The sequence below is a fragment of the Muscardinus avellanarius genome, assembly GCF_963383645.1.
Source record: "Muscardinus avellanarius genome assembly, chromosome: 1".
Taxonomy (NCBI): Eukaryota; Metazoa; Chordata; class Mammalia; order Rodentia; family Gliridae; genus Muscardinus; species Muscardinus avellanarius.
The window spans coordinates 179,952,300-179,965,299 of record NC_137786.1 but is presented as its reverse complement, the minus strand read 5'-3'; the positions used below and the strand labels follow the sequence as shown (position 1 = coordinate 179,965,299).

Sequence of the window (13,000 nt, the reverse complement as noted above, 5' to 3'; positions counted from 1 at the left end):
GAAACAAGAGAATTACAGGGTCAAGGCCAGAGCACAGTAACTTAGCAAAATCCTGTTTCAAAATAAAAAGGGTTGGGAGTGTAGCTCAGAGGTAGAACACCCCAGGTTCAATCCCCAGTACAAATAATTGTTGTGGGGTGAAATATGCGTGGTGTGTGCGTGAGAAGTAATTCCCCTACCACCACTGAGGAGGTAGAAAGGAAATAGGCAGATAGGGAAAAGGCCTTGGTAGAAAAAAGTTAATTTCCTGCGTTCCCTGAGGGGCAACAAATGCCTGAAACTCCAAAGGCTCAGAGATAAGAAGACCAGAGCTTCAGAAAGCCATCCTGAGTTTCCTGAGAGACAACAGATACCTGAAACTCTAAAGGTTCAGAGATAAGAAGGTCAAAGCTTCACAAGGCCATCCTGAGTTTCCTAATCAACAAACCCACCGAACAAGTCTGGCATTCCTGAAAGGAGACCCTTCAAAGAACTTGCAAATGTCCTATGCAAATTCTCCTTGGAGTCACCCTAACCACAAACGGACTTGCAAGCTGTCAGGCATCGGCCAGTCAGATGGCAAAAGCGGGGACTTCCCGCTCGGGACCCCCTCCCCCTTTGGGGAGCTGTTCTCTCTCTTGCAGGTCGTGTTGGCACTGAGAGAAGGCAGAGTGCATCTGAGGGCACGTGGCTCGGGCGACTCTCGAGTAGTGACCTGAAGGTCTCTGCTGGACATCATGGCTGACCAGGCCCCTAGGGGTGACCTGTACCTCTTTTCTGGCAGATCGCGTGGACTCTGGGAGAAAGTAGTTTGCAACTGATGGGCACTTGGCTCGGGCGACACTCGGGTATTCCGACAGCCCCTATGGGGTGTTCGGCCACTTTTCTCTCTTCCCTTCTGGCAGATCGTGTGGACTCCGGAAGAAAGCAGCCTGCACCTGAAGGCAATTCGGCTTGGGCTACTCTTAAGTATTGTCCTGAAGACAGCTGCTGGACCCAGAGTTCCAGCCCCTTTGGGGGTGTTCAGCCACCCTTGTCCCATTCCCTACTGCTTCCAATAAACCTTTTACTCCCCTTCCTGAGGTCTGCGGGTGTCATTCTTCGCTCGCCGTAGACAAGAACTCGCCGGGGTTTTCTCGCAAGAAACCCCCGTTTCACCACCACACAGACAGACATACAGAAAAACCGTGGATTCTTGTCCTAAGCTAAGAATAAGTATTCATCACTTGGACAGCTGCTGAAGATTTAAATAAGTTTATTAAAAAGATAGAAATATAGAGATAGTTACAGCCCTGTGCCAGAGCGGGCACAGGGGGACAATTCGAATGAAAATGCCAAAGAACTCCAGTTTACTGAGTGTTTTTATCCTGCCCCAGTCCTAGGCAGGTCCATTGATTTTGGAGATAATGCTACCCCTTATCTCCAGTCAGGGCTCTGCTTCTGCTATCTCTCCAGCCTGGCGGAGGGAGAGGCATTTCTGTCTCCAGACACAGGCTTTTACCTTTTGTCTTATCCCCCAAAATGTGTGAAATTGTTCTTAGGAATGTAAAGACACATTTTTTCCTGGCTCCAGCCTTCCTTCCTTTACAAATAGAAATTACAAGTCTCTTCTTCCTGTTAGCTAACCCTGGCTTTCTTAGTAAAGAAGATATATTTTAAAATTGGAAATCTTTCCCAATACTGATACATTAATAAATTTTAAAACCTCTTCCCACTACCAGTACAATAATAATGACAATAACAATTAAGCTGAGACCTGATCAGTGCATGCATGTAAGAAAGCTGCCTAAAGCAAGGGAGAAGAATTACTTAACAAAATGATAGTCATAGTTGGGCGTGGCAGCACTAGCTTATCATCCCAGCATTTGGGAGACTGAGACAGGAGAATCTCGATTTGAAGACAGCCTCAGCTACTTAGTGAGGCCCTTTGCAACTCAGTGAGACCCTGTTTCAAAATAAAGAATAAAACTTAGGGCTGGATGTGTAGCGCAGAGGTAGAATGTCCCTGGGTTCCACCCCCAGTACTGCAAAAAAAATTAATAAAAATTTAAAAATAGGGATGGGTATATAGCTCAGAGGTAGAATGTCCCTGGGTCCCATCCCCAGTATCACAAAAAAAAGAGAAGTCATGTTGTCCAGTGCTCACAGAAGGCCAATGTTAAACACTTCCACCCAGAAAGATGGAATGCCCCCGAGAGTCACAGGGCACACTTCTCCACTGAGAATACAGAAGGATAAGGATAAGGTCAGTGCAGGTGAGTTTCATAAACATATCTGTAAAGCCAGACTCAAAATGATCAAACTAGTTCCAAGTTACTTAAATGTCTCCCTGGAAAAAAGCATATCTATAGGGATGCAAAAACATCTAACACCAAAGTAAAATTTACAGTGTGTAGCAGGCAATCAGGTAAAACAAACAAACAAATGACCCATAATGGAGAGCAAACCTATCCAGAATTGAAACAGTTCAAACTAGAAGACATAAACAATTAGATAGGTATGGTGGAGCATGCCTGTAATCCCAGTACTTAGGAGGCTGAGATGGGAGAATTGCAGGTTCAAGGCCAGCTTCAGCAACTTAGTAAGGCCCTCAGCAACTCAGCAAGATCCTGCTTCAAAATATAGTGCTGGGGGTATAGCCTGGAGGTAGAAGGCCACTGGGTTTAATCCTCAGTATCACACACACACACACACACACACACACACACACACACACACATACACATACACCAAAAGAAGACATTAAGATGATGTTATGCCGGGCGTGGTGGTGCACGTTTGTAATCCCAGTGCTTGGGAGGCTGAGACAGGAGGATCACACAGGTACAAAGCCAGCCTCAGCTACTTAGTGAGGCTCAGCAACTTAGTGAGACCCTGTTTCCAAATAAAATATAAAAAAAAAATAGGTCTAGGAGTATAGCCCGGAGGTAGAAAGCCTCTGGGTTCCACCCCAAGTACCATCAAAAAAAAAAAAAAAAGGATGATAAGGATGATGTTATAACTTTGTTAAATAGATTCAAAAAGTTAAGAAGAGATATAAAAGAAAGTTTGAACACAAACAGTAGACACCATCACTTTAGATAAAAATGCAAGACTCATAATATGCTGTCTAAAAGAAAGGTATTCTAAACATAAAAACACAGATAGATTAAAAGGCAACTTAAGGAGGCTGTCAGCAACCTAGCAAAAACCTGTTTCCAAATAAAAAATAAAATAGGCCTTGGAATGTAGCGAGGAGGTAGAATTCCCCCAAGTACAATCCCCAGCACCACACAACCACACAATAAATAAATAAATAAATAGAAAAAATATCAAGATTACACTGGTTATAACAGAAATGTGGCTTTATTATTATTAGACAATGTGAATAACAAAGCATAGAATATTTTCACAAATAAAGAAGTAAAGTAACATAATTACAAGATGATAATTCAAAATTATAGCAAAACATTTCAATATGCCTCTCAAGAATTCATACAACATATAAAATGACAAGACTTCCGGGAAGATGGCGACTGAGAAAAGCAGGGCTTAAGAGCCCCGCTAACAACCAATCTCCATTACCACAAAATCAGCGCCTTTCATAGCCAGAAAACACCATCACCAGAGAAACAAAAAAATCACCAGGCTCCAGAGAGAAAGCGAACTGAGAACAGAGCTCAGAGCCACAGAGGAGATATACCAGCCTCACCCCCAAGGACGCGGCAGCAGCGCCATACTGCCGGCGGCAGCGGCGAATTCACTGGACGGCTACAGCAAGCCGAGGTGAGCTTCTGTGGAATAGCCAGGCGGGATTTCCCGGTGAAGGAACATCTAAAGCTCCCGGTGGCTGAGCTCAGCACATGCTGCAGGGATTCAGAGTGGAAATCAAAACCAAGAAGAAATACGCCAGCCTCACAGCCGAGGGCGTAGCAGCGGCGCCATATTGCCACCGGCGGCAGCAGCAGTGAATTCACCAAGTTCAGTACGGCTACATCTGCGTACTCAAGAACAGTGAGTCAAATTGCGGGCCACAGAGGAGAAATCCCAGTACTGTACTCCCTGGGACTTGACCCAGTGGGGGAGGGGTGGTGGCAGAGATATCACACCATAAGAGAACGTGCAACCTGGCACCCCCCACAGTCTAAAGCAGCCTCTATCGACTCTCTGGGTCGGAGACTCTGTGATACAACCCAGTAAAGGAGTAGTGGGGTCTGAGATACTACAGACTCGAGATCCAGAACACCTTAAGTGAAGTCATAGTGACCCAAGGGAAGAACCCAGAGAAGGCACAAACTTCCGAAATCATGGAAAAGAGGAATAATACTAGAGCAATGAATGCCCACAACCCCACAACATCAGAACCCGATAAAACAGAAAATCAGAGATTTCTAGAAGATCAAATCAGTAAAATAACTGTAGAAATAATAGAGGTGCTTCGAAAAGAACTCAGAGAGAGCCAAAAAGAGATAAAGGATGCAATTAATGAAGTAAAGGCCTCAATTCAAAGCACAAACAACCGATTAGACCACATGGAGAACAGAATCTCGCTCTTAGAAGATGAGCAATCCAAAAATGAACGCATAGTTTCTAATCTAGAAAAAAATATCCAACAGCAGGAATCTGATATTGAAGAAATATGGGCCCATTTTAAGAGAGCTAACCTAAGAATAATTGGAATAGAGGAGGGAAAAGAAAGTGAAACCAAAGGGATCAACAATCTCTTCAAGGAAGTAATAGCAGAAAATTTTCCAGACATAGAGCAAGAGGTTGATACACAGGTCCAGGAAACTTATAGAACTCCCTTTAGACAGGATCGGAGAAGAGGATCCCCACGACACATAATTGTCAAAATGACCACTGTGGAAGCCAAGCAGAGAATCTTAAAGGCAACAAAAGCAAAGGGCCAAGTGACATTCAGAGGCAAACCAATTAGAATCACTCCAGACTTCCCAAACCAAGTCATGAGAGCCAGAAGGGCTTGGAGTAACATATTCCAAACTCTGAAAGAAAACAACTTCCAGCCAAAAATTTCCTACCCAGCAAAACTTTCTATCAAATTAGATGGAGAAATAAGAAGCTTCCATGACAAACAGAAACTGAAGGAATTTATGTCTTCAAAACCAGCACTAGAGAAAATACTCAAAGAGATTAACTACAAAGAAGAAATAGGTAACACACACCAGAACCAGAGAAATAAGATTTTCCATCTAACAGACAACTAAGATTGGTTATCTGTGGAGATTCATTACTTATGTTAGTCTTTTACCTATCTCTAAATTGTATTGTTTGCCTTTATTGTTAATTTTTAGGATTTCTAGTTGGAATATTAATATACCTTCAGATAAAGCATTTGGAAATATTTTATCCCATTCTATTAGTAACTGTTAACTCTGTTTACATTGTCTTTGGATATACAATATATTTTTTTTTATTTTTTAGGGAGTTTGTATACTCTTCTGTTGCCTGTGCCATTGAAATCATATCCAAGAAATCACTGCCAATTTCAATGTTGTGAGGTTTTATGACCCAGATTTTCTCCTAAAAGTTCATAGTCTTAAGATTTATATTTAGGTCTTTTATCATTTTGAGTTAATATTTGTATATGGGATTAGGTAGGGGTCCAACTTTATTCTTTTTTATGTAATTATTATTTTTCAACAATATTTAGTTAAAAGATTATTATTTCCACCACCAAATCTTCGTGGAAACCTTGTCAAAAATAACTTGACATTATAGGGAAGAGTTTAGCTCTAGGCTTGTATTTAACTCCAATGGTTTATATATCTGCCTTTAGAACAGTACTACACTGTTTCAATTATTGTACCTTTATATGGTTTGAAATCAAAATATATATCTTCTAGCTTTGTTCTTTTTCAAGATCGTTGTGGGTATCTAGAGTCCATATTCCATATTAGGATAGATTTTTTTTTCTGAAAAATAAATATATAAATATATGATAGTTTCACCAAAAAAAAATATATATTCTCTGATAAGAAAGAAAGTAAAAAGAAATATTGAAATGTTATCTTTAAGTCATCAAAAGCTTGGTATCAGACAAATGAAACTGTTATGTGAGATTATCATTTTTAATTTTGGATAAATTGCTATAATACTAGATGTCAACCACTAAGCCAAGCATGGGAGGGAGGGATGGGGAGAGAATGGGGTGGGGATCGGGTGGGGGCTGACTGGGCGATGTGTGCATGTATGTCTACAAAAGTTTGTATCCCACTATGATGTATGAATACAGTGCACCAATAAAAAATTTTAAAAAAATTTAGGTTAAAAAATAAATAAATAAATAAATAAATAAATAAATATATATATAAAATGACAAGAGATTACATTTTTTCCTTATCGTTCCCCAAGACTCCGACCGGCAGGAACTTAGAGAACAACACAGACACCTCTTCAGCTGAAATATGAATTCTTCTTTAATGGATCCTTAATTCTTCACTTCTCCTAATGCATACAGCAAGCAAATATATAAGCATCATAATCCCTCCCTCTATTCCCTACCAACCCCAAGCTTCCCACAGTTAGGGCATGCACATTTCTGACTCTCTCATAGGCAGGCTGGTGGTAGCACGAGGTGCTGCATCACTAATCATCGGTGGGGTGCCTGATAGGGCTCACTGCGCAGGCTCAGGGCACCGCCAGCCTCGTGAGCCTCGTGACTTGGCAACATGCCTAGGCGCCATCTTGAGCCACTGCCCCATCCCGGTCTAGCCGAGCGGGCCGCGACATTTCCTCTTAATATTAAAAATGCAGGAAGATCATATTTGCCCTTTCTATTTCCAATGTCCTAGCATTCCTGGTCAATGTAATAAATCAATATTTGTTTTATTATATGTGTGTATCACATAATATAATTTCATATCAAAAATAGTATGCACAACAGAAATATATTCAAAGATAAACACCACACATGCTAAAAGGTACAGCCATCCCCAAACTACACATAAGTGCACCATGTTCTTCATGTTACAAATGTGAAGAAAATATAGAGGTGACATTCTTAGCAGATAATATAAAGATGCCACGCACCATGCAGATGCACATACAGCATTCTCACATAGATCCCTGTCACATAAGAACTGACAGGTGCCACATAAACACAGCAAAGGTACAATCAGAGACATCACTCATCAACATATGCATTCCCAGATACAGCTACCACACTCACCAGGACAAAGATGGCACATATCTCATTCTTTCTCCCTCCCCCTCACTTCACTCTCTCTCCCCTTCTCTCCTCTTCTCCTCTCCTCTCTCCTCTTCTCTCCTCTCTCTCTCTCTCACATGCATGAGCACACATATACACATTTACACATGCCCATATAAACATACCCACACATTCACACCCACAACCAGAATATACAGTGTCCTTGTATACTAATAATCTCCATAGAGCCACCCAGATGGACACTGGCAGATTTCACATAAATACATACATATACATTAAAAATCATAAACACTTTGTGTCAACTGCTTCCTCTCCTGTTACAGTATTCCTCCAATTATTATCCCCCAAATGCCTTTTTGAACCCTTAATTGTAACTGTTCAATCACTTTGGGACATGAACAATGTTTTATAGGCAACACAGATTCACCAACATTGATACCTGGGGACAAGCATGGTTAAAATATATCAAGACCAGAATGAGTCACAAGATGTGGCATTCATAGCCTTTCCGTGTCAAAACTGTGTGTGTTTTCTAGCTAGGAGGGAGGAATCAATGCCTTCATAATAGAAACTAAAAGCCATCATTTTCCAGGGTGGCCTGTCCAGACTGGGTCATCAGTTTTTCTATACTGACACCTTCTAGGGGACAGAAATGCAAGGTCTATTTCGGTAACTGGAAGCAGACAGCCTGGTGGTTTGGATTATCCAATAGGAGAACATTGTACAGACCCTCCTCCTCTGTCTTCCATATGCAGGACACTGGAGTGGGTATCCTCATCTACCACCTTGTGAGAACATATGGATGACCTTTGAACGGATCTCCTTGGTCTTGGCTCCATAGACAATGGGGTTGACTACAGGTGGTAGCAGTAGATAGACATTAGCCATAACCACATGGAGCAGGGAGGTGGGACCACCCAACCTGTGAACGACTGAGAGCCCGATGAGGGGCACATAGAAGACCAGGACAGCACAGAGATGGGAGATACAGGTGTTGAAAGCCTTGAGTGCTGCCCCTCGAGAGGACAGACCCAACACGGCCCGCAAGATGAGGATGTAGGAGAAGCCGATGAAGAGGGAATCCACGCCCATGACTGAGAGGATGATGAAGAGTCCATAAACCACGTTGACTGTAGTGTCAGTGCAGGACAGTTTCATGATATCCTGGTGCAGACAGAAGGAGTGTGTGACAGTATGCGTTCGGCAGTACGACAACCGCTTCAGGATGAAGGGCAGTGGGAAGAAGAACACAAATCCCCTGGCCAGGGCAGCTAGTCCGATCTTGGCCACAGCAGGTCCTGTGAGCACAGAAGCATGGCGCAGTGGGTGGCAGATGGCCACAAAGCGGTCAAAGGCCATGGCCAGCAGGACAGCCGACTCCATGGCGGACAGAGCATGGATTAGGAACATCTGGGCCAGGCAGACATTGAACTCGATCTCCTGGATGCCCATCAGGAAGAGACTGGCCATCTTGGGCATCGTGACGGAGGACAAGACGAGGTCAATGGTGGAGAGCATGGCCAGGAAGAGGTACATAGGCTCATGCAGATGCCTCTCAACGCGAATGATGAGGACGATGGCCAGGTTGCCCAGGGTGGCCAAGACATACATGAAACACAGAGGGAAAGCCAGCCAAAAGTGTATCTTGGGCCCCAGACCCGGAATGCCCACCAGTAGGAAATAGGCTGGGTGGACCAGAGTTCCATTCAGAGTGGCCATGACAGGGACCAAGAGCTGTGGCTTCAGCATTCTGAACCCAGAGCATAGGCAAGAGAAAAGCAAACACATTATTCAGTCATGGCTCAGAGGAAATAGCTTATCAGAAAAAAAAGAAAAGCCCTAGAGCAGCGATAGTAGCAAACAGGACTAAGAATTTTTAATACGCCGGGCGTGGTGGCGCACGCTTGTAATCCCCGCGCTTGGGAGGCGGAGACAGGAGGATCGCCCTGATTCAAAGCCAGCCTCGCTGGCTTAAGAGACTCTGTTTCCAAATAAAAAAGTTAAAAATTATGTCTGGGAGCGTAGCCCGTGGGAGTGTATCCCGGAGGTAGAAGGGCTTCCAGGAACCCTAGTACTACCAAAAAAAAAAAAAAAGAATTTTTAATAATTGTGAACCCCAGCCTCTCTCAGCTCCTACTCTCCTTATACACACCTCCCTGAACACCCTGGATCATTTCCGGCTTCTCCAAGCCCAGAACTGCATACGCAAATTCTAATACTGCCCTATTAGTCTCAGTATGTGCATGCCCACTCATAAAGCATGTAAAACAGTCCTTCACTTTCAAAGCTGATATCACTGACCGGGCCACTGCTCCCACCCATCCCCCAGTGGAGTAGCCTGGCTTGCCCAGATCTTCCACTCTGACCCCAGCTCTTGCCTGGTGGGTTTAGGTCCAGAGTCAGAGGTTCTCCAGTTCCCTTAAGGACCCACTATAATCCTATTAAGGGCAGGAAGCAGAGACTCCATCTGGGACTAAATTTTAAAGCAAGTTTCTGTTTAAATCTATATAGTATTTCTCAAACTTCCCTGATAGAACTATGTGAAGTCATTGAACCTCTTCCCTCCAACCACCCCCAGGACCTCCCAGGACCTGTTTTAAGCCCAAAGAAAGAGAATTTCCAGGTCAAGTGACCAGAAATCTGATAGAAAAATAAAACAGTAAGTGCCTTTTCCCTAGGTTATTATTTTTTAATCAGAGAAAATTAGGAAAAGTGATTTTGATGTTCTGGAGAATGGGGAAGAAAGAGTGAAGAGAAACTACATTCCCAGACCCCACCCCACCCCCCCACACACACACAAAGAAGAGGACAGAATCTACCATCAGGATCTCTCAAGAGTCAGACTTAGTCCCAGAATGCGCTGCGTTCTGTGTCTGGTACTTCTGTGTTGTGTGTCTGGTACTGGGTATTGAACACAGGGGCATTCTACCTCCCAACCACACCCCTCTTTTACTTTTTATTTTGAAACAGGGTCTTGCTAAGAGTCTCACTACTTGCTGAGGCTGTCCTTGAACCTGCAATCCTCCTGTCTCAGCCTCCCGAGTACTGGGATTACAGGCTGTGGTGTGATGTTGAAATGAGAAGGAGTGAGAAATGGAGGAGTCAGTGCTGCTGCCAGGGCTACCTGGTGGCCCCCGGAATGCCCCTTCCTCCCTGCTCCCCCTGGTCATCTCCCATCACTCCAGGCTCAACTCCGTTTTCAACACAGACCACTATGCTCTGAGCCTCTGTCCAGAGATTCAGCCAATAACCTGCCACCTGCTTGATGCTTCTACCCGGAGAGCCTGTGGGCTTCAGGCTTCTCTTGACCCAGATAAGGCCCTTCCGAACCTGTGCCTTAGCTCTGCTTCTGAACTCAGTGATTGGTACCACCCAGCGCCCAGGTCACCAAAGCCGGGGCCGCTAGCCCCACCTGACTATCTGCCCTCTCACCTGGACTTTGCTTTGTAATTAATCTTTTAGGATCTTTCCTCTCATTTAAATATCCTTCTCTTCCCATTCTCATTCTATCAATCTCTCTAGCTTTATTTTGAAAAGAGCCTCCCAAATCACCCCTCTGCCTCCAACTCAAGTTGAAGCCTCACAACCCACCTTGCATAAATAAGTACCACTGTCTCTTAATAGCAGAGCTGGATGTGTAAACCTCAAGACCAAGTCAGAACTTCACAGCTACACAGCTCTTCACAGGGTGGCTCCAACTTAGCTTGTCAGCCCAGCTTCAGCTTCTCAGTGTCATTCCTCAGTATTAACCAGTGTGTGCACACACACGTACACACACACACACACACACACACACACACACACACACACACCTTTACATATTCTCTTGGCCCTGCTTCTTAAGTGAAGGATAAGAGGCTGGAGCAGGGGAGTCCTATCTGAAGGATAGCCAAAGCTTGGAACAGGCTTCGCAGAGCTTTGAAGAAATTTCTCTTTGGGTGTTTCCTGAACAGCCTGGCATCCCGGCTACTGTGATCATGAAAGGCTGCTCGCTAGCAAACCCCATCAAGCAGCCGTGCTGTCTGAGCAAAGGTCCAGGCTCCCTTAAGGAGTCCACAGAATGAGTGTGTGCTGCAGGGCACTCCCGTGCTGTGCCCAGACTCCCCCCATTTCCCAAAGCCGAGACAAACCTGTCCTCGCCTCCCCTCCGTGGTCTGAGCCTGGCACACCAATGCCCCTGCCCGCAGCCCCGCACATATACAGCTCCTCTGGGGGTCCTGGGGGTGTGAGGAGAGACCTGGGACCCACAGGCCCCCAAGGGATGCGGAGTTCTGACTCCTACTCAATTCTTCTGAGGCTAGTTTAGGAGACTAAGGGGAGGGGTGCTGTGGAGTGGAGGGGTAAGAGGAATCACCGGGCTGGAAAAGAGGCGCTACTGGAATGGAGGGCTGGGGCGCTTACCAGGCACTATCTAGCAGGGTCAACCCGAGCTCCTGGGGAGGTCTCTGGCTTCTTGATGCTGCCCTCTCCTGGTCTCCGTGGGGAGTTGCAGCCTCGTGTCCGACTGGGGCAATGAAGGGCCCTGAGGAGGAAGCCCGAGAAGCTAGGACCTAACAGTCTCTGGAATCTGAGCTTCCTCCTCTGGAGCCAACTTTTTCTTTCATAGTTCTCCAGTGCCTCCAGAAAGGAGAGAGCGGTGATGATCTATGTGCCTGTCAGGAAACAGTCTTGGGCTGGATGGCCCTAAGATACTAGGAATTCTGCAGAAACTGCGTGTGCTCATTATTTGTTGAAACAGCTGGAAGAGCCAGTGAAGAGGAGAGAGTGTCACAGAGCAGAGGTTAAGGAGAACTGAGAAGGGAAGGTTGCTGGTTAACTGGGTGTGGTGGTGCAGGCCTGTAATCCCAGTACTTGGGAGGCTGAGACTGGAGGATCCCAGGTTCAAGGAGACCCTATTTCAAAATGGAAGGAAGGAAGAAAGGATACAAGGAAGGAAGGAAAGGAAAGGAAAGAAGGAAGGAAGGAAGGAAGGAAGGAAGGAAGGAAGGAAGGCTGGCTGCTGGTGTTTACCACAGGCTGTGGTCTTCCACTGACTATACAGAAAGAGGAGGCAGAGTGAGCCTACCCCATATACACCTCAGCCCAGGCCCTGTGCCTGGTCTGTATTGCAAATGGGGAGATATGAAGTTGAAGATTTAAATCAGAAGAAAAGAAAAGAAAGGAGAAGGGCTGGAGCTGTAACTTGGATTGGGTTCAATCCCTAAATAAATAAAAATGTCTTAAAAGGTCACTGGTTACCTTACTCCTATGCAGAAGCTAAAAAGTTGGTCTCATAGCGCTAGAGAGTCTAATTACCAGAGGTTAAGAAAGGGAGGAGAGAGGGGGAATTATGTTTAGATGGAAAAAATAGATGCTAGTGTTCTGTAGCATAATAGGGTGACTATAGCTAACAATAATTTGTTGCATTTTTCAAAATAGCAAGAAGATAGGACTTTGGATGTTCCTAAACCAAAGAAATTAAATGTTAAAAGTAATAGATATGCTAATTACGCTGTTTTGATCATTACACATTATTTTTATGTACTGAAACACCACACTAAGCCAGGTGTAGTGATGCACAATTGTAATCCCACTACTTGGAAGGCTAGGACAGGAAGATTAGGGGTTTGTGGCCAGCCTCAGAAACTTAATGAGGCCATGTGCAAATTAGTTAGACTCCGCTTCAAAATAAAAAAAAAAATAGAGCTGGAGGTGTGCCAAGACATCCTGCTGCCTTGGCATCTATGTGTTGAGACCCCCCACTCCACATAGTTAATCGGCAAAAAGCCCCGAGAAAGAGGTATCATCTCTGGCCAAAGTACCCCCCACTTTTAGATACCCTTCACTATTATTCCTTTTAACTTTCTACACGAA

At 44.6% G+C, this 13,000-nt stretch overlaps 1 protein-coding gene across 1 annotated transcript; it reads right to left on the bottom strand.

Moving 5' to 3' along the window:
- Positions 1 to 7,921: 7,921 nt before the first annotated feature.
- OR51D1 (olfactory receptor family 51 subfamily D member 1) lies at positions 7,922 to 8,896 on the bottom strand (the record flags this gene model as incomplete). Its single annotated transcript, XM_080701982.1, has 1 exon — positions 7,922 to 8,896. One exon carries the CDS (start codon positions 8,894 to 8,896, stop codon positions 7,922 to 7,924), a length of 975 nt encoding a protein of 324 aa, XP_080558108.1.
- Between the last annotated feature and the right edge of the window lie 4,104 nt (positions 8,897 to 13,000).